General features: G+C 40.5%; 1 protein-coding gene across 1 annotated transcript in view; it reads left to right on the top strand.

The window, feature by feature from the left end:
• LOC135225232 (calcium-responsive transcription factor-like) overlaps positions 1–27335 on the top strand; it is a gene marked incomplete at its 5' end in the record, with an annotated part of 91779 nt that overhangs the window by 49052 nt on the left and 15392 nt on the right. Inside the window, 2 exon segments of the mRNA XM_064264558.1 lie at positions 267–479; positions 14066–14253. Coding sequence (XP_064120628.1) covers positions 267–479; positions 14066–14253 — 401 coding nt within the window.

Genomic DNA, 27335 nt, shown 5'->3' with positions numbered 1-27335 from the left:
GTGCACCTGTGAGGTTTTCCTCCTTTTAAACCCTTTTTACTCCAAATTTCTCCTTCAATGCTGAACGACCTCATAGCTTCCAGTGCTTGGCTAAAGCGTAGAGTTATATCCAGTTCCTATAGGTTTGTATAGAAAGTTAGATATTTAATTATACAGTACATTATTTCAAAAGGTGAGTTTATTATAGTATTATGTTTATTAAGGTAAAAATTTTACACTCAATGTGACCAATGAAAACAACTAAAATTTCCTTTAATACTGCACAGAATACAAAATTCAGAACAAAAGAACCAGTGGATCCAAGAGTTTTGCAAAAAATGTATGAACTTACCAGACAAGGGGTATCAACTGTGAAGATGATGCAAGCTGCAATTGCAGTGTTTGTGGAAGAAGAGCTTTTTCCTTTGGGTGAACCACCACCTGCCATGTATCGACGATACAACCCAACTCCTTCTGATATTCAGAATGCAATGTACAAGGTGAGTTTTACTTTATTTCATTTTTATGGACTTGTGAATACCAATAACTTTCTGAATCCCTTTAGAGTTTTGGAAATAAATTCTTATCTAAGTAATATTGCTTTCATCACCATTGTTATATTGGTATTATTTTTCATCATTTCATTGGCATTTCCTGTGTAAAATACATTTCTTCATAACTTACTGTAATTATTATGATTTTCTATACTTTTTGTGTATTTTTACTTGACAAAATTATTGCTATTGTAATTTTAACTTTTAATTTGAAAATTACTCTTATTTTCCATAAAGATGATGACATACTATTAAGTTTTTGTTTAAAAAGGTCTATATGAAGAACATTAACCTCTGTTATGTAGATGCCACTTTCACATGTTTTAGTAGTCATACTTGTTCATAGAATCTGCATTACCTTTTTCTTGGCGGTTAACTGGCAAACAAGCTCAATTGGTAAGCATTGCCTTCAAAAATGCTTACACTTTACTTTTTCTTGTAACTTTGGGGTGCAATTGATTTCATGTGTTCACTCTTAAATACAGATGCTTTGGGGGTGCATTTCCTCATATGCTTGACAGATCATATGCTAGTGAAATTTTATAGTCCCAGAATTTTGTAGATAGTAGACAATTTCTATTGTCAGACAAACTTGGGGTATGTCCCAGATACATCCCAATTTGATTGGAATTAGTTGGCAGTGGTGGGGAGCTCTTTGGTAATAAATGACAAAGGCTAAAGGTAATAAATGACAAAGGCTAAAGGCCTGCCTACACTATCAGTGGCCACCTATGGTGCTGGAGCACGCAACTCAGCAGTTTTGAGGGATGGTTGTGAAGCATGCCTGAGACCATCGATCAGCAGCTTGCCCATTCAGACTGTACTGACTCCCCTATATGTTCTCCCCTATACAGTGTGCAGGTTGTATTACAGTACAGCTCTCATTAAGTGCCTTGTGTAATGTTTTGTGGTTAATAAAACACATAAAAATTTTATAATGTAAATGTCATATATATATATATATATATATATATATATATATATATATATTATATATATATATATATAAATATATATATATATATATATATGATATATATAGTATTATTAATATATTATAGTATATATATATATATAATATAGTATATATATATAATATATATACCTTATATATATATATAATATAGACAACTACAGATTAATAAAAAAATGACATTTTCAAACATAAATGTCTTCCCCTAATGAAAGCGGCATCATTATAAATATAGTATGGAAAAGAATGTTGCAAGTTTACATTAATATTTCAAACTGATTATCTTTAAGTAACTCAGGTATACACTCACTGTTTCTGAAGTATTGAGAGATGATGTGGTCTCTGAATTTCTCCATCACTGAGAAATTCAAGGTATTTGAAACACCATAACAGGTTCATAAATGTCATTAGTGCCATTGCCTGACTTCTTGGATGTTACTATCATCTTCATTTCCTTATTGTATTGGCTATTCAAGGTGTTGAGTTTTTTCTTGACTGCTTCAAGGGTGCATTTAGCATTGATTTCCTTCTCTGACAAGTATAGTTCATTATATTCTCTTGTTTTTAGAGTTTTTCTTTAATCAGCACATTTTACGACGTACGACTAATGTTCAATAAATTTGTAAGTAATCCAGGACCATCAACGTCCAATAAATTTGTAAGTTTTAATCCAGGACCATCATTGTCACCAGGTTCTGTAGGAGGTACTTTGTAACCAAGAGTTGTCCATTTTGTTTTTAAGCCTACGTCCAGGTTTGGTTTTTCCCTTTGTTGTGCAACACAAAACAAAGAGTTTTAACTTGGTGTCATTACACTTTCATACAACATAGAATGGTCAACACTACACCTAGTAAAACTTTCTAGATGTCAAGGCAGAGGAAGGACCATCAAAGATGGCCAGCAGGTATATCCCTGGTCAGAAGCAAAGTCATTGGGGAAGTTTGCTGCTTTGAGTGAAATGAACAACATAATATTGGTTTGATCACTCAATGTATGGAGGGACAGTATTTTGGTGATTGGGGATTCAGAAAGAACAAACTACCAACAGAATGGCCATTAAATCCTTAAGTATGGTAGCTGCTGTGGGACTTGAGGAGCACTCATGTAGACTTATTAGCATGAAATTTCAAGTTCAATAATTGCTTAGTGACTCTTGTAGAGCCCTTGTAGCTTCAACTCAAGCTATGAATTCCTTGCAATTCCACTAAATTATGCATATCATACTTAACTGCTTGGAGATACTAGAATGTCCCCTCCCAATAAGGGGATTTTCAAGGTTCAGTCGACCCCCGCTATTTGCTGACTCGCCCACTTGCAGATTTTTCTGTGGACCTTATATACACATTATTTGCGGAAAATTTGCCTATTCGCGGTATTTTTTCCAAGAAATATTCACAAATTACTGTATTTTCATATGATTCTCATGACTTAAAGCAGTTTTTGTGATAAAACTACTAATATACTCAGGTATAAGAATTTTTAGAGGGTTTTTTGGTTTTAACTTTCAAAATAGGCACTTCTAAGCATTTTTAGAGGGATTTTCAGTATTTGCGGATTTTAGTTATTCCCAAGGGTGTGATACCCATCCCCTGCCATTACGGGAGGTCTACTGTATCATAGAATCTATCCTTAGTCAAGTGGAAAACAACTGTGGCCTCGTGCTAGAAGCAGCGGTCTGTATATTGCTGAGGGTGCCATTCTAGAGGAATTTTCAGTACCTGGAACCTTGTAGACATCAATGTTTTTATGCTGCTTTTGATATAGGAAGACCTTCTCTGTTTACGCTCAAGCTTATCATTCCATGACGTCCTTGGTATTGCATCATGCACTTTTAGATCTTGCTGAGGATCAGCACTGTAAGATGTTGAGATTATAGCCCCTTCATCTCAATATCACTCTCTCTGGAGTTTAGGTATAGGTCTAAACTTTTATCTAAATTATATACTATGAAGCCTTTTATTTAGCACTGTCAGCAGTTAAAAGAGAACATTTATTGCAGGCGCCCTTCTATAAGCTTTTGTAAAGGGAATGTTATTTTATCTATTTACCTTAGAGCTGAGGATGATGTTAAGGCTAAGTTTTTCCAAGAAATGTAAATAAATTCCAATGCAACCTTCTTAGTGGTGAAGAAGAGGAAACACTTCTCTGGCCTGTTGGGGCAATTAAAACTTACTCAGATAGGTTAAGCTTGGAAGAGGTAGTTATCCTTTTAGAAACCTAGAACATCTTTGTCAAAGCTTAATCCTGTAACAGGCAAAGTTAACTTTTGTTTTGTGGTTTTAGGAAATCTAGATGTTGTTGCCAAAGTTAACGTTAAGCCTGAAATAGGCAAAGTTAACTTTTTGTTTTGTGGTTTTAGAAACCTAGAACATCTTTGTCAAAGAACACAAGGTCTTCTGTGATGTACTTGATTAGGCTAGTGCATGAGAATGAGCTCCATACCTTCTACTCTTATTGAAGGTAAACATTCATAATGCGAGCAGCAGTTGTAACTTCATTTAGTCTTATGTCAATCTGTCACTTCAGAATAGGATTAATGCAGCACTGTAGAAGTGCAGTTTGGTTTTACCCGCTCACTACCTTAAAGTATGCAGAATCGTGTTTGAAAACAGTTAAGCCCTTGGTCTGCTACTAGTAGTGGGTATTCTGGATGTTAATATTTTGGGGAGTGTGAAGGTACAAATTTTGTATAGGAGTTTACCTTTATATCATAAAGGTATTTATTTTAAGCGACGTGTCGTTTTATAGGGGCTTTGGACCTAGGCACAGGGTCCCCTCATGTCGCTTCTGTTTCACTCTGGCTGAATTGAAGTGATTTTCTCTGCAAGGCTACTCTTCAATGCACACGTATGAGAGACGTGTTCCTTTAGAGCAATCCAACTTCTGGTGGTAGTAAGATCCAGAAAGGATTCTGAATCAGGTAAGAATGTTTTGGGTTTCATGCCAGAAACCTTTAGCTTGATTGACTGAGTGGAATTTTGTCTAGCTGCACTACCCACCACCCTCTTCTCAATGTGGGAATCAGCTAACTTTAACGTAGGTTCATTCCAAATAATATAAATTTTTGTAATAAAATTTATCATTTGGATATACTTACATATTATTAAATTAGACCCCACCCAGCCTCTCCACTACTTAGTGGACTGTCAAGAAGAATTCTGATGAGCTAAAACATTTGAAACACAACTGGTTGAGAACAGATGAACTAGACAGTCATCTGGGCAGCCTTTTAATTTTTTGTTTGAATGCTGACTTACCTAATTGGTGCAGAGATAGAAGCTAACTTTTAACGGTAGGTAAATATCCACATAATAAATTTCATTATGAAAATTTATATTATCAGTGGTTTTTTTATGAATTTTTTTCTAAACTGCATTTATTTTATAAGAGACTCACCACTGTTAATGACCTGAATCACAATTTAAGTGAGATGAACGTACTTGTAACATCCTTCTGGCTGTTGGTGGCTCTTGGAATAAAGTGAGCAATGAATTCCATGGTTTTCGGGACTCCAAGAGTTGTCACTGGCTTCTAAGTAATCAGTAGAAGGATCCACAGTAAAATTCTTGTTTTTCAAGATGAAATATATGCATAGTGATCAAGTCCACAGAGGGATGGATGAAAGCTCTAAGCATTGTAAATATTTCTACAAATATATTGTCTTGAAAAACAAGAATTTTACTTTGGAACCTTCTACTGACAAGAATTATGTTAAGAATAATGGAATATATCCTAAGATATCCAATATCATGTAAGGTGTTATAATAAGAACTGAAAGTTGTTAGGATGGGGAAATAGAGGAATCTACAGGATTCTGATCTCCTCCCAGAGCAGGACTACCTGTTCTGCCGCTATTACTAATGTTTTGCCACCTTCAAGTGTGCAATTATGCGAGAATACATATGAATTTGTTTGCATTTATGCGAGAATACATATAAAAGGGATTTTGACGTAGGAAAAATCTATTTCTGGGCGAGGAAACCGTGTCGCCCAGTGAAATACGTTCCTTTAGCGCTATTTCTGAGGTAAATTATTGCTAAAATACCAGAGAACTGCTAAATTGGACATTCCAGAATATTCTGACTCGCTCACCCTTTCTAAAAGGGTGTCGGTATGAATCTTGGGCGAGTGCAAAACACTACCACAGCAGCCTCTCCAATTAGCCTTTTCCACATCAAAACCCCTTAGAAAAGGGGAGCCGTGCTATGGCTCACTCCCTGCTACCGCGAAGGTAGCGTCAGGGTTGGCATACCTGCAGATAGCATTCTAGCTTGGTGACTAAGTAGGGTGGGAAAGACAGGGTGGGATTTCACTGGGCGACACGGCTTCCTCGCCCAGAAATAGATTTTTCCTACGTCAAAATCCCTTTTCTGGGCTCAGCCGTGTCGCTCCGTGAAATTGTACCAGAGAAAACACCAAGCTAAAGACATATAAGTTAAATGACAATATAAAAATAAAGGGTTGAAAGTGAAAAACAACTAAAAAATGTGAGAATATAATAAAATAAGATACACACAGTATAAAAATATATCATAGCCTTAATAGACACCATATTTTAAGGCTAAAGATGTATATAAATTTCAGTTACAAAAATACAGATTTAAATTGTAATACAATAACAATATGTACAAATAGAACTTAAACTCTAAATATGAACATCATAGTATGGGCTGAGGTAGCTTAGGTAGATTGTTAATGAGGCTGGCGGAAAGAAAATGAGGAAAAATTAAAGCCACTGCAAATTGTTCATGCTGTAGCAGGGGACACTGGTCTGCCCATTGTTACTGTCGGGTATTTAAGAGCCTCCAAGGACTTAAGGTAATGGCGTTTAAAAACTGAGGGTGACTTCCAACCAGTGTACTTTTTAAGATCATCAAAACACATATATTTGAAATAGTTAATAGTTGTCGCAATAGCTCGGATGTCATGCACCTTCGGAAATGATCCTGGATTAGCTTTCTTTATAAAATACAAAATTTGTTGCCTTATGCCCTTTAGAGAAATGGTCCCCCCAGCTTCCCTAATGAAAAGCGGACCTTTCGAATGGCCAGATGTCCTAGAAAGGAAATCCTTCAGTGTTTGCACAGGGCACAATGATGGATCCTGCAGAAGCAGGACAATTTTCCATGGCGACCACCTATCTAAAGGGTCCTCATTCTTGGCGAGAAATGTCTGATCTGGTGAAAGCAACACGTCCCCCAAAGGTAAAAATTCTATATGACCTGGGTCTCTAGATAAAGCTGACAACTCTGAAACCCTAGCACCTGAAGCCAGACTTAACAAAAATAGTGTCTTACGCAATAAGGATTGATAATCACACGCCAAGTTGTCTGTATCCGAAGCGAGCTTAAGTACATCGTTAAGAAACCATGACACCGTCGACGGTCTCTGTACAGGCCGAAGACGTGCACAAGCCCTTGGAATAGACGTGAAGTAAGACTCAGTTAAATTGATACCAAATCCGATCTGGAAAATCTTTTTCAAGGCTGATTTCGTAGTTGTAATTGTGCTAGCCGCCAAACCTTGTTCAAATAAACTCCTGAAGAAGGTGATAGCTACATTAACTGACATATTTTGGATATTGGACGCATTGAGGAAAGCCGCCAATTTCTTAACTGCTGAATCATATTGGCGGAGTGTTGATTCCCTTTTGTCTGACTCCAAGAACGAAATGTTTTCTGAGTCTGTGTCCTCACCCCTCCGTCCTGCAAACTTCATGAAATCCATAAAGTTAGGGTTTTGTGAAGACCTGAGGAATCGAACACAGTCTTCGTTTGTACTTGTTGTGACAAGCTCGAGTTCGGAAGAGAGTGAGGATGGGGACCCAATTCTAGGAGAAGAGGAAACCAGTTGCTCTTCGGCCAATGTGGTGCTATGAGTGCCACTTGACCCTTGAATGACCTCAACTTGTTCAGAACCTTCAGGAGAAGGTTCACTGGAGGAAATAAGTAAATTTTCTGCCATTGGTTCCAATCTATGGTCAGAGCGTCTGTAGCGTAGGCCAGAGGGTCCAGGTTGGGGGCTACGTAACATGGGAGTTTGTGGTTCGCCTCGGTAGCAAACAGATCCACTTCCAGACCCGGTACTATGCTGCAAACCTTCTTGAATGACTTCCAGTCCAGTGACCATTCTGATTCCAGTGGGACTGAGCGAGAAAGTGTGTCCGCTACTACGTTCTGAACTCCTGCCAGGTGAGTAGCTGACAGATGCCAGGTGTTCTTGGCCGCTAGAGAGAAGATTGCTATCATTATGTGGTTCACATGGCTTGATTTTGAACCGCCTCTGTTTATGCAGTGCACTACTACTGCACTGTCGAGAACCAACCTGATATGAGTCCCCTTTGGCGGGCGAAGTTTCCTCAATGTAAGAAACACAGCCATAGCCTCCAGAACGTTGATGTGGAGCTTCTGGAACTGAGTTGACCACATCCCCTGAACCTTCTTGTACTGCGAGTATCCCCCCAACCCGTCAGAGACGCATCCGTGTGCACCACTAAGGACAGAGGAGGAAATTGCAGCGGAATTGTCTTCGCCAAGTTGGATGCCTTCGACCAAGGCCGAAGACGTTTCTTCAGGATGGCTAGCAACGGAGCAAGCCTGTCCCGGAACCTTGCATTGGCCTTCGAACGCCAAACTCGATTGATATCCTTGAGTTTGGCCTTCAGCAGGACGTCTGTCATGGAAGCAAACTGGAGAGAGCCTAAGATCCTCTCCTGGCTTCTCCTGGACGTCTTTTTGGATTTCAAGAATTGCCTTGTCGCCTTTGCAATCTCCTTTCTCTTTGCCGATGGAATGGAAAGAGTATGCGAATCCAAGTCCCATTGGATACCTAGCCACTGGAACCTTGACTCGGGAGACAGGTGGGACTTGCCCCTGTTGATTTTGAACCCTAGGTGTTCTAGGAAAGTCATGACCTTTTCCGTGGCTTTCATACACTTGTCCTTGTCCATCTCCCACACTAGCCAATAGTCCAGATACGCTACTACCATTATACCCTGAGACCTTAGCTCCTGCACCACCGACTCCGCTAGCTTCGTAAAAATCCTCGGGGCTATATTGAGCCCGAAGGGCATTACTTTGAAAGAGAAGGCTTCCTTCCCTAATTTGAAGCCTAGAAACAGACGGAAGTGCCGAGCTATTGGGACATGATAGTAGGTGTCTGTAAGATCTATAGAGGTGGTGACAGCCCCACGGGGAAGTGAGGTTCGCACCTGAGAGATGGTCAGCATTTTGAACTTGTTGCAATGAATGTACAAGTTTAAACGGGACAAGTCTAAGATCACCCTTCTCTTGTCAGTGCCTTATTTCGGAACACTGAACAAGCGTCCCTGGTACTTCAGTTTCCTGGTTCTCAACACTGCTCCCTTTTGGAGAAGCTCCTGGGAGTAGTCTACCAACTCCTGTGTTGCTTCTTGATAGAAGGTGTTGGGTGGAGGAGGACCTTCGATCCAACTCCAGCCTAGGCCCCCGGATACTATGCTTTTTGCCCAATTGCTGAACCCCCAACGATGACGAAAGTGGTACAGCCTGCCTCCTACCTGAGAGTCCTCATTGAGAGGATGAGGGTCTTGTCCCTCTTTCTGTTCTTGAACCTCTAGCTCAGCCTGAGGCTCTGGTTCCGCCACGTACGCGAAAGGAACCCCTTGCTCTGCCACCCCTCCCAAACCTGTTAAAAGGCTGAAATGCCTGAGACTCAAAGGTTGGGTTAAAGGCAGGCGACATTGCGTACGGTGTTGGAGCTTGTTGGGTAGGAGACAGGGCCAACAGAACCAATTGATGCTGAGGCTGTGCCTTGGAGGTCGAAGGCTGTGGTACTTGCTGTACTGGTACAGTCTGGACTAAAGCTTGTTGTTGAGCTGGTTGGAAAGGTTGGAATCTCCTTTGTTTCTTCCTTGGCCTCGAACCTGAGGAGGAGAACTCTGGTTTCCTTTTATATGGAATACCCCAGCGTAACCTGATGCTTTGGTTCAGGCGTGCTGCCTCATGCTGAACCTCGTTAACCACCGAGGGCAGGAATAGATCTGCGCCCCAAATTGAGGAAGCCAGAAGCTTGTTCGGTTCATGCCTAATCGTAGCTTCGGATAGGACATGCTTCCTGCAATTTCTCCTAGCCAACGCAAAATCATACAGATCGCATTGCATGCTCAACAGTAATGACTTTGCGATAACCTTAAAGAGTGGCTTCTGTGCGTACTCAAGAGCCGCCGTCTCGGTCATCACTAATGAGTTAAGAGACCTTGCAAGACGTGACCTAGCATCGAACTCTGTTTGAATTAGAGCATCCGACAGCCTAGGAAGGCGTTCACTGAACATAGTGATTGCACAATCCGGCTTAAGCTTCCCCACAGAGAAGGTTGCCGGCAGACCTACCCACAAATCCTCCCCGCTCGGAAGAAGCAGAGATGTAGGGTCTGTTTCTCTAAGCTGGGGCATGGGCTCATCACGTGTCACTGCTTGAAGAGTAAGCTCCGCCACCTTAGTTGTAAAAGGTAACAGGTTCTCTTCGTCTGTCGTGAACATAGTGAACGGGCTCTTAAAGGCCGTGATCCTAGTGTTCGCGCAGTTCCACTCTTCCAAACTGCGGACCCATGATTGTTGAGCCTGGTCCCTGGAAAGGATGACAGTTTCCTTCGGAACCTTATCCTCCCTAACAAGAGCAGCCTCCGTAAGCCGGACATAGCCGATGAAAGGGGGCTGTAAGCCTGTGGGAAAGAACTCGAAGTCCTCGAGTCTTCTGGTATCGCAGCCTTCTATCGTTAACATCCCATTAATGTACGGAGCGAAGTTCGCTACCCTCCAAGGGTTACTGGGATGAAAGGGAGGGAGAGTGGAACCGTCTGGCATACTCTGGCCTTGCACTAGGTTACTAGGATGGGCCGAACCTGCTGCACCCTGCTGAGGACCCGCAATTAGAGACTCCTGAGCGCCCAGTCTCTTAATCACCTCCTCAAACCTTGTCGTAACCGTACTGACTAAGGATCCAAGGTTAGTGACCTGTTTTAAAATATTCGTGTTGAACAGGTCCTGCCCAATGGGAGAGGGATCCCCTTCTCCTCTGGTACCTCATGAGGTATCAGGCCCTTAGAAGTTGATGGTAAAGGGCTCGAAGGGGAATGGTAAGATTTCCCCTCCTTTGACCTTGGTTTAGAGGGCTTCGACAGGGACTTCTGCCTGGTTTTAGCATCTCCGGTATGGGATTTCGGAACATTTTTAGGGAGGTTGCCATATGATGTTTTTGGTACTGAAGCTCTTTTTTGCAGTGTTTTTGCCTGAAGTTTTTTCACTTTAGGTATCACCGAGGAGGGTTGCAACCTAGAAGGAGGCAAACCCCCGGTGAAACCCTGGAATGATCTAGAAGAAGAAGGAGAGGAAGAGTTAGAAGTACTCAAGGAATGCCCTTGAGGACTTAGAAGGCTAGCCTCATCAATGCTCTTACCAATACCCATATCATGTGGAATGGGTACATCTCCCGTAATCGGAATTGGCACTCCTCCCAACACAAGCTCCGGTAACTCCTCGTCGTCTTGTTGCGATACCAGTTCTTGAATCGTATCAATTATGGGAGCTGCGACTTTCGGGACCACGTAGGCGGTTTGTTTCCCTGCCGGGAAGATTAAAGCCGCCATGTCCTGGGAAAGGATGTAAGGTTTCGACTTCCCAACATTCCATCCAAACCCTCCTACCCAAACCTTGAGGGTGGAGAGAGCAGCATCCCTTGCAGACTGATCCGCCTGTAAGAAATAAAATATGTTAACCTTGAGCTTAACTTACTATGCTATCGGAGACGATAGGGCTAAAAGTTTAGTAAAGTACAATATTACTACACAGACCACATTCAAGGTAGAGGCACAGGGAACGGGTGACTTACCGAAGAAGTAACCCGAGTTACCAACTCGTAGCAATTAAAGCAGTTTTCATGATGCCACACCACGGAGTTCTCTAACAGCACAGCACAGGGGGCATGGCCCCGGCAAACATCGTGCCCGCAAGGATCCTGGAGGACGGCATTACAGCCGGGAACCAGACATTGGGTGGCCTGTAAATATAATGATACATGAGTATCGCCATGTAACAAGATATGAGTCGCTCAAGGAAAAATGATATTGAGCCGGAGTGACCCGGACTAAATAAAAATATGCATCCCGGGAACTCGTGCTAAGCGCATAAAAATCAACACGGAACCGTGGTAGCCCGGAGAACAATACATTCCGGGTAACCCGGAACCTCCTATTGAAGCTACCCGATCAGGGAGAATGAAATACAAAGGTGCTAGCAACGGGCTATCCTGGGCGGCAATGAACCCGGAGGTTCAAAGAACTAATAAAACTAAACAATAAATAAATAATAATTCTATATTATTATCTCCGCCTAAGAAGGTATAACCTTCCGAAAACAAAACCCTCGACGAAGCCGTAGAGGCTCGAACGAAAACCCGCCATGAGCGGGGAGGTAATGTCTAAGGCGGGAGGGTGAAAACATTCAGAGAGGCGGGAGAAGCCGAGCACGCTCGGACTACCGCCAACTCTGAAGAAAATCGGCTGAGAAGCGACACCCACCGACCTAAGGCCTGGGAGGCCCCCCTTCACACCCCCCGCAGAGACTCGGGTCGGTCGTCAGCGGCAACCTGAGCGAGAGAAGCACCCACTCAGTGGGGGCCCCGAGCGGAGGGGAAAAAGGTGGGGGTCGGTAGGGGTGACAATCACGTGACCCAGCGGCTCCTCGTGATTACTGGATCGCGAGGAAGGCGCAGGGGTAGGCTAGCCGACACGATCACCCAAAGGAAAACATACACAAATAATACACAAATAAACAATAAATACTAAAAGTAATGTAAAATCATGCACTAATACGGGGTGGGGGGGGGAAACATGGGAAGGGAAATGAACATAGAACTATGAAAATGCTTAACACCCAGGTAGGGCCACCCGATAAGGATGTCCCTAACCAGGACAAAACCAGAATGGCTTAATGCTGTAACGATATAAGTAAACCGAACGGCAGAGGTAGGCATGATAACGAAAAAGAAATAAAACAAAATCATAATGAAAAGTAGTAAAACTATAAAGGTGGGTACCCGATGAGGCACGAAACAAAGACACGTGCTCGAAAGGAAACCCCCGTGGAAAGCACGAAATAAACAAAAATATAAACATAAGCATATACGCGATCGACAAAAACTGCCAACCAAGAAAAGGGAAATAAGAGTACTGATATACAACTCGGTTCACGAAGTATGGAAGACAACGCGAAACCGAATGACACCAAAGGGGAACGCATAATGGCGGCGCCCAGCCTCGTCAGCGAAGGCGACGCCAGACAAAACCCTAAATAAAAGGACCACAAGGGTCAAAATCACTCCCTAAATAGTGCCGAACAAAAAACCAGTACTACTTAACTTGGATGGGGAGGCAGATTGACGATCCATAGCTAACAAACACAAGCTAAAAAGGCAGATAAAAACAGAACGCAAAAATAACGTGCAGCTCTCTTAATGGTTATCAAAGGAATCCCGACCCTGACGCTACCTTCGAGGTAGCAGGGCTACGGCTCCCCTTTTCTAGGGGGTTTTGATGTGGAAAAGGCTAATTGGAGAGGCTGCTGTGGTAGTGTTTTGCACTCGCCCCAGATTCATACCGACACCCTTTTAGAAAGGATGAGCGAGTCAGAATATTCTGGCATATCCAATTTAGCAGTTCTCTGGTATTTTAGCAATAATTTACCTTAGAAAATAGTGCTAAAGGAACGTATTTCATGGAGCGACACGGCTGAGCCCAGAAATGTCATTTTTCATATTCATTCCACTATTTTGGCAGTAAGCTATCATCAGTGAGTGCCAGTGTTAGTGTGTTAAACTTCATTGTCATCATCTTATACAGTGAATACAGTTGGAAATCTACATTTTAGATAAAAATTCTGGGGGCCATCTTATACTATACAACTTGAGAGTATACACCAACATTTACGGTACCTGCCTGTTGGTCTTCCTATCTTCCAGAGGACTAATGAGCCAACTCACCTATAGTATGTATACACCTGCCTACCAACATTTTCTTGGATTGGGAATGCTGTGTAAGGGAAATGCAGAGCCATGAATGTGGGCAGTAAGATTTACTTTGCTACAAACTCATTACATATATTTTTACTTGAAAATGCAATGTAAGCAAGAAGGATTGAGCTGTTGAAAATATAGAATTGGCCACTTCATGGATTGGTTGGAGAGCTCCTGGGATTGGGATAAGCAATTGGACCCAAGGCTATAACAGACTCTATAAGTCATTTGTAAAATTGAAACTCGAATATATTAAAGTAAAGTAGCAGTTACCATAATGAAGGTGTACTGCCTTGTAAACCAAGAAGTCTACACTTGGAAAGATGCTCAAGTAGATAATGAGAAAGAGGATGTGAAGCAGTGTGTGATTAAACCAGTTTATTTAAAACAAAACTATAATGTGCATATTTTAGTATTAATTTTATATCTTAAAATGGATGTGCTGAGGATTACAGTACATGGAAACTTGCTCTGAATGTGTAATTCTTATGCATGTGTAACTCTTGAACAGGTAAAGCAGGAAATGCGTCTGGAAGGCAAGAGTATTTTACAGTATCGATGTGCAGCATTAGTTAGAGAAATAACAGAATTAGTGGTCCAGACAGACAGTGAAGATTATCTTAACCAGTTAGAAGAACAGTTGCGAAATATCTACAATGCTGTTCGAAATTCGCTACCTATTCAGCAAGTGCAGTTTAGGTAAGGAAACTAAAATCCATGTCTTTTGATTTTGCATAGTATGTACAATATTTGTTGTTGTAAGTAGACACAAGGTGTTTATTTCTTGTTGATTTGGAATGAACATTTAACTAGCCAGGGGCTGCAAAGAACTCGCAAACAAAATACATACTACAGTACAGGTCCTGGAGTGAAACAAGCTCTCTGGGTCAGAAAGTTATTGGAAGAAGTGTGTAAATATGCTGTTTTCTGAGGATGGTTTGTATAGAGGGATAGACTTGAGAAGTTGTAAGGTGATACAAATTTATAAACTCTGCTAATGTGGAAGAGTACAAGTCAAAAATAAATTTTGCATGTTGTTCCAGCTCAAAATGCAGATGATGTGATGAGAGCAGGAGGAATATGTGAAAAGCCAACGTAGATATAAATACTGAGAAAAATGTGTTGCATGTATGTGCATCTTGTACAACCAGGGAGACCAGAAGAAAAATAATTTTTGAAAGAATATCTGATGCCATGAAAGTACAGTGTTTTCATAAAGCTTTAACGAGACTCATTAATCATAAATAGCCTTTAACTGTTCAGAATGCATCCAGGAACATGAAGCAAGATGCCAAAGAAAGATCCCATTGTACATGCTAGGCCAACTTTCTGATCCATGAAGTGACTTTTCTCATTGTTATTCCCCCTCGAATTGGGACCACCTTGACGTGGTGAGGGAGCTCTTGAACCCCAGGAATTTGTTCCCATACATCATTATATATTTAATTTGCTTTAATTTCTGTTGAATTTTCCACCTTTGCAACAATTTATTGGACCTGATAAATAGGAAAAGGTATCATAGCTGGGACTGGGTATATATCTGAAGCTAAACAGTGGGAATTGTGGTAGGACCATCAACTACCTGATAATGTTTTGACTTGAGAGCTATCAGATTGATAGCTCAAGGACGGAACTATTCTTCAGGGCTGGACCAGAGATTCCAGGAGGGTCTGGTTCTAGGAATAGGACTCTCGGCATTCTATCCAGTTTGCCCATAGTGGGGTTAGGGTGGGGATGATTGTATTCTTGTAATACTCTTGGTCCCATCAAGCGGGTTTGGCTTACACTTGGGCAACTCTAATCATGTTGTGCCATCCCCTGTTGGTAGGGTAGGGACGCAGACATTTGTGAGTCGGTTCTCACTTGTGCCATTAGTGGAAGAAAAAACTCCATGAAAGGCTGATACCTTTTTAAGATTTTCAGTTTTTTCTCTCGTCTCTCTCCTTACTTCAATTTTTATAACTAGTACAAATAAAGATTCAAGTACCCCTTGTCCCTTTAATGGTAGCCAATCGGCACTGTTGATGACTGCTGGAACCTTCACAAGCAACCTTCGTCTGGAAAAATCAAACAAACCTTCCAGTGTAATTACACTGAAACCCTATGCTCCAATACTGAGTAAAGGGAAATTGAGCAGAAATATAGTATCTGAAATAGGACGGGAATATTCAAAAACTCTAATGATAAATATTTGACTTTTAATCTGGAAGAATCTAGTTGCGATATTTTAAATGTGTATAAGGATATCGTGAAGTGTTGTCCCTGAGAGCCTAAGATTTCTTCTGAAGGCTGAGGGAAGCTGACGGTAGAATCTGCCTCAGTAAAAGAAAGTGAAAAACTAAAAATATTATCACACCTCGGAGGAGTTAAAGTAGAATGTGCAGTACATGCTTTTTGGAATTACTCTAGGGGAATGATACATGCACCCCAACTTATGACGCACTCTGAAGAAAAGCTTGTATAAGAATGAAAAGATTAAGGTGTGATAAGAATTGTGTGATAAGAATTGAAAGAATGAAGAAGATAAATGGAGTCTATGTCCCACTTTCCAATTTAATTATTACATTCAATTCTACTTGATTGCCTAATATAGTCAAAGCAGCCTGGTTACGTTTTAAGGTTAAACAATATATCCCAAGACCGAGGAGATTTTTTCATCGTCAAGAATTCGGACATATGTTAGGGTCTTGTAGACAGAAACTACAAGGCAAGCCTGCCACTTGTGTCAAATGCAGTGAACCAGAGCATGGCATATGTAATAAACAAGCCAGATGTATACATTGTGGAGACAATCATCCATCATCTTCACTTAATTTTGATGTATAGATCATGGAAAAAGAAATCCAAACATGAAGGGTAACCAAATTACATTTAAAGAGACAAAAGAAAGAGTATTGAATCAGTACATTAGACAAGGAATGTCCTTTTCTAGTGTTGCTGCCAACCGAAGAAGAAATGTTAATGTTACCAGAGATAATGTAAATAGAAAACCAGTGACGACCTGTACTCGTGCCTCGGAGGCGGCGCTCCTGCCTCTTTGGAGGCTGCACCAGTGATTTCTGGTGCTTCTGCCTCTTCGGAGGCAGTGCCAGTTGATTCTGGCACTCCCACCTCTTTGGAGGCAGTGCCAGTGGTTCTGGCACTCTTGCTTCTATGGAAGCAGAGCCAGTGATTTCTGGTACTCCTGCCCCTCTGGAGGCTGTGCCAGGTGTACCTGGCACTCCCGCCTCTCTGGAGGCTGTACCAGCTGTAAATGGTGCTTCTGATGCTTTGGAGGATGCACCAATGTCTGATCCTCACACCCCTCCTCAGGCAGCACCAGCTTTGTTTGGTGTTCTTGAGACTGATAACCCTCTAAAAAGGAAGACAGCCATAAACAATTGGTCTCCTTCCAGAAAAAAGGAGCAAGGCAGTAAGCTGAAAGCTCTTAAAATAGGCTGCAATTTAACAGCCTCAAAAGGCCATGATTGGTAATAATATGTGCCCCAGCCCATGAGAGTATACAGCCTATCACTCCACCTATAACGTAAATATTGGAAGCCATGGTGGTGTAGTTTTGTATGTTTGAAATGACACCCTACAAAATCCCATTAGTATCCAATGAGCATTGCAAGTGATAGGTGTGCAGATCCATTTGCAGAAAAAATATACAGCATGCTCTCTCTATCTACCACCCAGTGAAGTCTTCCCCATTAATGAATTTAAATCTCTTATTCAACTGTTACCACATCCCTTTGTTATTTTGGGGGATATGAATTGCAGAAGCCATCTTTGGGGTGACATCATCACCAGTCAAAGAGGAAGGTGCTTAGGTTCCATCATAGAAGATTAAAATGTGGGGATCCTCAACTCTGGGGAATCTACACATTTTCATGTTCAAACAGGCACGTTATCAGCAATTGAATTATCTGTGTAGTGATGACTGCCTTATTGACATTAATTGGAGAGCTATAAATGTTAGCTTTACCAGTGACCATTTTCGAGTAGTGGTGAGTGTAGCATCAAGCCCTCCATCTTCAAAGCTACCTAAATGGAACATTGGTAAAGCTGATTGGGCAAGATTCCAGGAGCACAGTTCAATAGATGACTGCTGATGACTTTCCGTGTGTAGATGATGCTCTTGGCTTTTTGAATACAATAATGTTCTCAGCTGGTCTTCAATCTATACCAAGGACTTAGGGCATATTTATCCACCGACTAATTACCTGGTGGACTCCTAAATGCCATGAAACTCATATAACTATGAGATCTGCTTTCACCAGATACCGCAAACAAAAATGTGAGTACTATTACTGTGTTGAATTTCAAAAAGCAAGAGCTCATTTTTGCATGGAAATAAAAAAAAGCACAAAAAGAATCTTGGATGATCTTCATATCTTCACTAAATTCGAAAACTCATCTAACTCTAGTCTGGAAGAAAGTTAGAAAAATAGCAGGCAAGTTTACTCCCTGTCAACCTCCATTTATCAAGATCAATGGTTGTGAGGTAGCAGACCCCTGGTTAGTGGCGAGTGAGTTTGCTAATCATTTGCTAATGTTGCAAAGACAAATGATGATAGACCCTATTCAGCTCAAAGGCAGCTAATGGAACAGGTCAAAATTGATTTTAATACATTAAGACATGAGCAATACAATGTTCCTTTTACAATGAGAGAATTTGTATCAGCTTTGAATAAATGTAATGAATCAGCTCCTGGACTGGATGATTTAACATATTCAGTGATTAAGATTACCCCTGAAAATATCACACTTTTCATATTAAGCCTTATTAACAGAATTTACCGAGAACATATCTTCCCCAAGCTTTGAGAGATGTTAAGATTACTGCCATTTGTAAAACCAGGAAAAGATCCATTCAAGACAGAAAATTATTGTCCTATTGCATTGACATTATGTTTGTCTAAGATCATGGAAAAAATGGTGAACACAATTGATGTGGTACTTGGAACGGGGTAAATATCTGTTGCCTGCTCAGTGTTGTTTTCAAAGTATGCACTCCACAACTGATGTATTGCTTCGAATGGAATATTCAATATGTGAAGCTTTTGCTGAGAAGCAGCATCACATCACTCTTTTCTTTGATCTAGAGAAGGCTTGTGATACAACATGGAGATATAGCCTTTTGAGGGTCCTTTATGAATGTAACCTGAGAGGCAATTTACCCCTCTTTATTAAGGCATTTTTAAAAAATAAGTTATTTCAGGTACAGGTTGGAGCAACAATGTCAGATGTATTCAATCAAGGAGGAGGAGTACTGCAAGGAGGTTTTTTAAGTGTAACCTTGTTCTCCTGGGCAATCAGTGGGGTTTCCAAAATAATTCCCCCAGATATAACATATACCCTTTTTGTTGATGATCTTTCGATTTCCTTTGCAGCAACAAGAATGGCAGTGGCTAAACGCCGCCTTCAGCTCTGCATTGATAATATAGTAAAGTAGGCTGAGGTTAATGGTTTTAGATTTTCTGCCAGTAAAACAGTAACCATGCACTTTTGCTGTATAAGGGTATTCCACCCTGATCCAGATTTATTCATACAAAGACAGTTTTATCATTAGGATAAATATTCTGGCACCAACTTGAAACTCTTTATAAACAATAAAAATTTTAAATGCAAGGAATCTGTGGCATCTGGCATCTGATACGTAGTTTCAGTCGAAGCAAGTCAGAGACCACGCTTGAACCTAGTGACGCATTAGTCTTTCTTCAACTGCCTTGGAGAGTGGATGTTTGCTTTGCTCTTCTCTTACCCAAGCTGGTTTTTTTTTACATTAGCCCATGTTTTTTTTCTCTGTTGTATCTTGGGTTCTCCTTCCAGCATAAGAAGTCCTGTGAGTGTCAACGTACAGTAGTACCTCGAGATACGAAAGGCTCAACTTACAAAAAACTCGAGATATGAAAGCCAATACGAAAAATTTAATGGCTCTACATACGAAAAGTTTTCAAGATGCGAAAGGTTTCTGAAAGTCCGAGATTCGCCCGGATAACAATTTTGAAAATCGCGCCGCACACCGCCATCTTAGTACTAGTAGACTTGCCACCATCCTCCTGCTCTCCCATTGGTTCCTGATGCTAGTCGCGGCCATGAAATCCTTCTCTCCTATTGGCCAGCGTCCCTCCCATCATGCATCTACTATGCACACGTGGTGGCGTGCTTCGGCCACTCGGTACCAGCATTGTTATAGTACGCACGCAGTATTCGTTTTTGGGATCGTCAATGTGTACGTTATTTAAAAAAAAAAGTGACCAAGATCTCTCACATGGGATAAGTGATCAAGGTCTCTCTCATGGGATAACTGGAAACTTTGCAAGGTTGGTAGAATATCCACTCCCTGCTGAACAGAGGGTGTAGACCAATCATTTACAACATGCATACCAGTACGTATAATCAAGGCACTTCAGTTTATGTTGAAGGTCAGCAGCCGAACATTCAGTACCCCAATCAGTTGCAGAGAGAGCATTTGGTTGAACAGGGTTTTGATGGACACCAGGGGAACAGAGTCATGAGGTGCAAAAAAAGAACCAAGTGATAAAAAACAGAAAGTTGAAATTCTGTAAAAAAAAAAAAAAAAAAAAAAAAAAAAAAAAAAAAAAAAAAAAAAAAAAAAAACGGCAGAAATTAAAGCCGCTTTTCATAAAGTGCAATCATTTGTAGAAGACACCCCCCGAAAAGGCTCACACAGGAACATTGTGAAAAGTAGGCAGAAGCAATCTTCCTTGGATAGTATGTAGCCTCACTCGAAAAGTAAGCTTCCACATTTTACGTACAGTATATTTCTTGTTACCATGTACACTAATATACACTTTATTTACAGGTTATATTTTGCATTTTTTTATTAATTTAGGTATTGAATGGTCCAAATTGTTGTAGTATTTCATTGTTTATAGGTCAATTTAGCTTTATTATGAAATTTACTGGGGTGTTTTTGGAGGGCTTGGAACGGATTAGCCATTTTACATGTAAAATGTGGTCCAAGATACGAAAACCTCATGATACGAAAGGCGCCTCGGAACGTATTAATTTCATATCTCGAGGTACTACTGTATTTGTCCCGGCCTCATATCTCTGTTAACCACAATTTTCAGTGCCATTACCTGCTTTACAGTGCTGTAACCTGGACTTCCAGCACTGTAAGTGCTATTTTTTCCCTTTATATAATGATGATGATTCGGGTTAAGGGGATTTTCAGCCTACAGTGCCCTGCCAGAAACAGAACCCCCGCCATAACCTGGGGACAAGCGCCTCAGTGGCGTGGTTGGTTTGGTGTTTGCTTCTCACCTCGGTGGTCGCGGGTTCGATTCTCGGCCATTCCATTGAGGAGTGAGAGATGTGTATTTCTGGTGATAGAAGTTCACTCTCGACGTGGTTCGGAAGTCACATAAAGCCGTTGGTCCCGTTGCTGAATAACCACTGGTTCCTTGCAACGTAAAAACACCATACAAACAAAAACAAAACAAAATAACCTGGGAACTGTCTTACTTGCTCAGGACCAGTCAGAATTTCCATCTCATCTCTTTTCCGTCATGTGAGGGAAGGGGGGTAAGTCATACAGCTCACTCCCTTCCCTTACATATACGTAGTAATATGTTTCTTTTCCTCCTCTCAGGATGTGAGGTTTCTTCTTTTCCTGAGGGTAAGTATATTATTTGTTTCTCTTCAGGCTCGACAGTTGTCAGCCTTGCTTCTCACCTTGAAATCAGTCGGCTGCGTGTTCTGCTCAGATCTTGGGAGATCCTCTGCATTCTCCTCTCTATCCCAGAGTTGCCACTTCACTCATTATTGGTATGCTCATTGGTGCTGTAATGGGAGTTCAGAACCCAGTCAGTCCTGATGGCAGTGTGTTTCTTTCAAGCCTCAGAGCCGTATCTGTGTGGTGACTTGCAAAGTTTACGTCATCATTCAGGGGTACCATTCGTAAACAGACAACTTCTCCAAGGTGGCTTCATCTGCTGCTGCGGCATCTCGTCTCCCCCTGATGTTTCTTCATCCGTTGATGTTTGCCTTGGTTCTCCTATTAGTCATATGAAATAACCAGGGACTATACCTGTGATTAGAATTTTGTTTCACTGTATGATAAATCCATTCTTACACACAAGTATTTTATGTTTCTGTAAAATTGAAGTAGTCTGCTTTGTAAGACCCCTGGTAGGATTGTGATGTCATGGTTAATTTCAAGAGAAGTTTAATACGTATTCTGCTACCACAGGCATTGGAGTTTCTTTGGAAATTCTTCACTTTTCTTTGGAAATTCTTCATATGTGAATGCACTGGTGAAGCCCTCTGGTTGCTGTAGAAGTCTAAGAAGAGATCCTTTCGTAATTGTCATCTCTCTGGATTGAAGTAGCCAGAGTTGATGCAGTTTCCTTCATTGGACATGAGAGATTCTGGATGTTTGGGGAAATGTTTCCAGCATAAATGTCTCCTCGATGCTCATGTTTGTGACTTAGTCACCTTTGTTCCCGATTTACACGGATGTGACCAGATTCGACAATCGCCTTCCTGTAATTCAAGGACATCCAGCCAAGGATGTTGTTCTCTCCTCAAATATACATGAGCGATTTTACATATCCTTGGATGTGTTTCCTGAGAGCTGTGTCGTTGTCTTCCTCCCACAGAAGTGTCTCCCCCGTCATGTATGTAGATGTATTCCTCTCTCACATGTTCATGTTCCTGTGGAAAATGATCATTGCCCTTCTATCTTTCAGAAGTCACTCATTTGCCCTCAAGATGTTCTTCTCATTTCAACTCTCGTTTGCCTGCTTGGTCCAGGATTTCCTCATCTGTTACTCATGTCTGCATACATGTTTCAAGTGAAGGTTGTGATGTTGTTCACGTCCATGGACATGCTTCAGGCGACGGCCATGATGTTGTTCATGGACGTGTCCCTTCTTCTCATAGGAGGTCATATGTTTGTCGTTCCCCTTCAGTGGTCGTGACTCATCAAGGCAGAAGTAACATGTTTCTGCTTCTCTTCCTCCCAGATGGTTTCATGTGTACGTCATTTGTCATTGCGCGCCTGTGTACAGACTTTTGACCTAACCCACGGCCATTCAGCACATCTGTGAAATTGCTTTTGGTCACATACCTGATGGCTGATGGACGTTACCCTAGTAATGTCCAATAAACGTTCCCTTGGTAGCGGATGATGGATGTTCCTTGTCATCTATGTAGAGATCAATCTTCAAGCTATTATGCCCTTCATAGCAGGTCAAGGAATTTGTTCAATGAGGTACTTACGGCTTTTATTGTGGGAATTAATAGTCTGAAGAATGTTGCCCACAGGTCACACTTTTTTTTTCTCCTTTGGTCCAGTGGTGGCTGATCAATAAGTGTAGCTTATCCAGTGCCCTTGACGGGACAGTTCATATCTTGCCTAAGATAATAGTAAAGAGGAGGGAATGAGTGAGATGACGGGTTTTTTCTTTCCCTTCTCTCCTCTCTTCAATACCTACGGGGAGTTTGAAGAATAGACACATCATGCGCTGGAACTGGCTTGATGCAGGTGAGTGTTGCCTCCATAATGTTACAGAACTTTTTATGTTCCATACAACTTACAAATCTGCTTCTCGGTAGCTTCAACTCCTCTCTTCAGCAAGGGGAGTGAAGGGTGGTGACAAACCGATTTCTTGTGGCTAACATGGTTTGTTGCTTGAACAGATGTACATATTTAAAATAGTATTTGCTAATTATTTTAGATATTGTACAATATGCTCTTATCATAAAAAATATTTACAGCAATATTATTTCAAATACATTTTATATTATCCTTAGAGAGAGAGAGAGAGAGAGAGAGAGAGAGACACCTACTATGCTCAGTATGGGGCCCAGCCTGGAGTGAGCTTAATAGATGCATAACTACTTTATAAGTACAGTAGTATCTACCTCAGACTTCAAACTTGATTTGTTCCAGAAGGCTGTTCGAAATACAATTTGTTCGAAATATGAAACAAATATCCCTATAAGGAGAAAAGGGAATCAGAACAATACATTCCAGCGAACCGAAAAAGTCCCATTTTCACATTGTTTCTATTATTAATGTGTTCAAAAGTTAAATTAAAAGTGTAAAGTAATAAAAGAGTATGTTACATGAAGTAGGAGAGACGTGACCCTCTGAGGAAACCGAAATGGTCACAGTAAGCAAAGGTTGAAAACAAAATCAGTTTTATTCACATTTTACAAGGATAATCAAAGGAATCGATAGTGTGTGTCCGATTGTCTCGGTGAGAGTAATCATTGTGTATGATTGTTGACATGTTTACACTTGGATTAAGTGCATGGAAAAGATTAATTATGCCACAATACATCAACTTGTTATTGGCAAATGGCAGAATTGAAAAAAAACATGAGGATTTTGCAAACATATAAGTAATAAGTAAAGAATGCAAGCAAGAAAAGGAAAGAGAGATTAAATAACTTTTCACAAGAAAGTCGTTTAAACAAACAGTTGAAGGCACACAGAAGCTGAATGTGGTGCCAGTGTACTTATTATGGAGCTGAGTTACTTTTACAGTGGTAAAAGATTGTAAAAAGCAATTGTTACTAGATAGGTATTTTACCGTAACAAAAATAAGTGATATGGGCATATCGAGTGTGAAAGAAACAGGCGAATAATCATCCATCAAAGCTGGTAAGTCTGTAGGAGTTACAAGGATTAGGATGTCTCAAAGACTTATTAGTCCATCTGAGGAGACATCATGTGCTCACTTATCTCTTGGAGCAGGTTTACTGTTCATTCACAGTGTCCTAACGATTTTGTCTTGCTTTCTTTTAAACTCTTCCACACTTGCTGTTTACAACTTCTGGTGGCAGTTTATTCCATTTGTTACACATCGTGTATGTAAAGAAGTTCTCACAATGGGATGTGTTGTATCTCTTCAGGCGTAGTTTCATCCATTATTCTTGTCTGGTTTTCGTTTAACGTAAATAGGTTACTGTCTACTTTTGTTATGCCTTTCAGTACTTTGAATGTTTCTGTTAGTTGTCCTCACAATCGTTGTGTTTCTAAGCCATGCATGTTCAGGCTCTCTAGTTGTCTTTGGTAACCTATTTGCCTGATGGATGGAATTAACTTTGTGGCTCTTGCTTGTATCCCTTCTAAACTATTTATGTCCTTTCTGGTATTGGTGACCAAAATTGTACTGCATATTCAAGATGAGGTGTAACTATTGATGTGTAGAGCTGCAGCACCGTTTCCTTGTTTCTGTATTTGAACTGCCTCTTTATGTATCCCACTAGTTTCTGTGTCTTCTTTTCAGCTTTTATGCACTGTTTTCTGGATTTCAAGTCCTTGGTAATAATGATTCCAAGGTTCTCTTCTTGTTCTACACCATTTATGTCATTCCCAAGCAGCATGAGGGTTGTTTGTTCCTATTTATAACACTTTACTCTTAGCCAAGTTAAAAGGCATTTGCCATCTTTTTGACCACTCTTCTATTTCCTTTAGATAATTTCTTAAACTTTCCACTGTATCTGGGTCTGCTGCATTTACACCAAGTTTGGTGTCATCTGCAAATTTGGCTATCCTGCTAGTTAAGCCTACGTCAGTGTCATTAATGTAAATAAAAAATATAAGAGGGCCAAGGAGAGAACCCTGACAAACTTCGCTTGCCACATCTGCCCATTCTGATTCTTCACCATTTCTTACGGCTCCCTGTTTTCTAAAAGTTAGCCAGTCTTCGATTCAGTCTGCTATTTCTCCTACAATTCCTAAAGATGTAACTTTTGTCATTAGTTTCTTGTGTGGAACTTTGTCAAAGGCCTTTTGGAAATCTTAGTAGATTATATTTATTGCTCTACTACTGTCATAAATACCAAGCATGTTATGGAAAAACTCCAAGATGTTTGAAAAGCAGGATTCGTTTTGTCTGAAGCTATGTTGGCTGTTTAACAAGAAGTTGTTTCTATGAATTTGACCCAGAATTTGATCTGCAATTATGGACTAAAAAATCTTGCAAATGACCAACATTAGGCAGATTGTTCTATAATTTCCAACCTCTTCTCTTGGACGTATTTTGTAAACTGGGGGCACATTACCTAGTTTCCATCCTTTTTTACCTTTCGTTCTCTACTTTTTCTGTAGAGTTTATTTTGGTGAGGAACTATATCCTCTTTTAACTCTTTAATTTCTCTTGGATGAATCCAGTCCAGGCCAGGAGATTTGAACTTGTTGAGTTTGTCTATTATGTTTTTAATGTCCTCTTCTGTAAATATTATTTTGCACAACATTTCTGCCCCTTCATATTTAATAACAGGTTCTGGCATTGAGGTAGTGTCTTCAATTGTGGAAACACTAGTAAAAAACTTATTCAATAACTGCTTTTTCCAACTCTGAGTTCACCAGGTTTCCTCTATTGTCCCTTAGGGAACCTATGCTATTTTTTTTGGTTTCCTACAATTAACTTGTGCAAAGAATTCTTTTGGATTTTCCTTGCAAACTGATGCAACTCTCTTATGTTCATTTATCTTTGCATTTCTTACTAATTTGTCCACCATTCTACAGAGTTCTTTATGCGTGCTTGCTTCTTCTGGTGTTGGGTATGGGTTCATTGATTTGTGCAATCTGTCTCTTTTCTCTTATTTTATTTTTAATTTCTCTGTTGAACTACTTAGGCTGAGGGTTGCCATTTGTTTATATTTGCTTTAATGGTATACATCTAGAGCATTTTTCTGTGCATTCCTCCAGAAAGGCTTCCCAGTACTTATCTATTCCTGTGTTCTCATCTTACTCTAGATTTTTAACATACTCCTTTAGCTTTTTTAGGTCTTGTCGACTGTAGTCTAATCTCATTAATATCTTCACTTTTTTATGTTGAATATTAATTTGAAATTTAATAATTTTATGGTCGCTTTTGCCTAGATTTGCACCTACTGAAAGGTCAGACACTAGGTTATCTTTTGTTGATAGGATGATGTCAAGTATGTTGTTTCCTTTAGTAGGTTTGTCAACCTATTGGTGGAGGAATTCATTTTTTACAAAATCTAAAAGTCTCTTTCCTTCTACTTTTGATGCAGAGGTCTTCATGTCCCAGTGTACTGCTGCATTGAAATCTCCCATTATTATGCAGAGTTTGTTGTTTATTTCTCCTCATCGGACAATTGTGGTTGGTGGGGAGGTCTGTGCACTAGTATTAGAGTTATCTTCTTCCCCAGTCTGTTTACATTGATGCCAATGACTTCTTGCATGGTTGTAATTTTACATTCTATTGGACTGAGGTGGTCCCTGACGTTATGGCACCTCCACCTATTTTATTGAGTCTATCTTTTTTTAACACTTTAATCCCGCTATCTGGTACTCTCCTACAAAGTCTCAGGTTGCGTGTTGTATCCATGTTTCTGTGATACCTACTATGTCTAATTCGTCACTTGCTATCAATGCTTCTGCCACTACCACTGACTTGTCACTACCGTCATCCCACTGTTTTCCTAACTCCCGTCTTCTGGGCAACTTATGACGTCACAACAACAACCGTTGCACCATTTCAAACATAATGAATGGACTGCTTTACAAAGCATCCAATAAAAGTGGACTGCTTTACAAAGCATCCAATAAAATTAACAGTGTACTTTGTATGCATTTCTTAAATGTATGCATTTCTTAAATATACCTACTTCACTAACCAAGAAGATAAAGATAACAAAATAATGATTAAATTTATAAAACTGACAGATAATCACAAAGTTCACTAGGATAAGATGACTTTGCATTGAGAGAGAGAGAGAGAGAGAGAGAGAGAGAGAGAGAGAGAGAGAGAGAGAGAGAGAGAGATGAGGAGAGAGAGGAAAGC

This window comes from Macrobrachium nipponense, chromosome 13, assembly GCF_015104395.2.
Source record: "Macrobrachium nipponense isolate FS-2020 chromosome 13, ASM1510439v2, whole genome shotgun sequence".
Classification (NCBI taxonomy): Eukaryota; Metazoa; Arthropoda; class Malacostraca; order Decapoda; family Palaemonidae; genus Macrobrachium; species Macrobrachium nipponense.
Note: the sequence above shows the minus strand (reverse complement) of the source record. Positions and strands in the feature narration are given on the sequence as shown.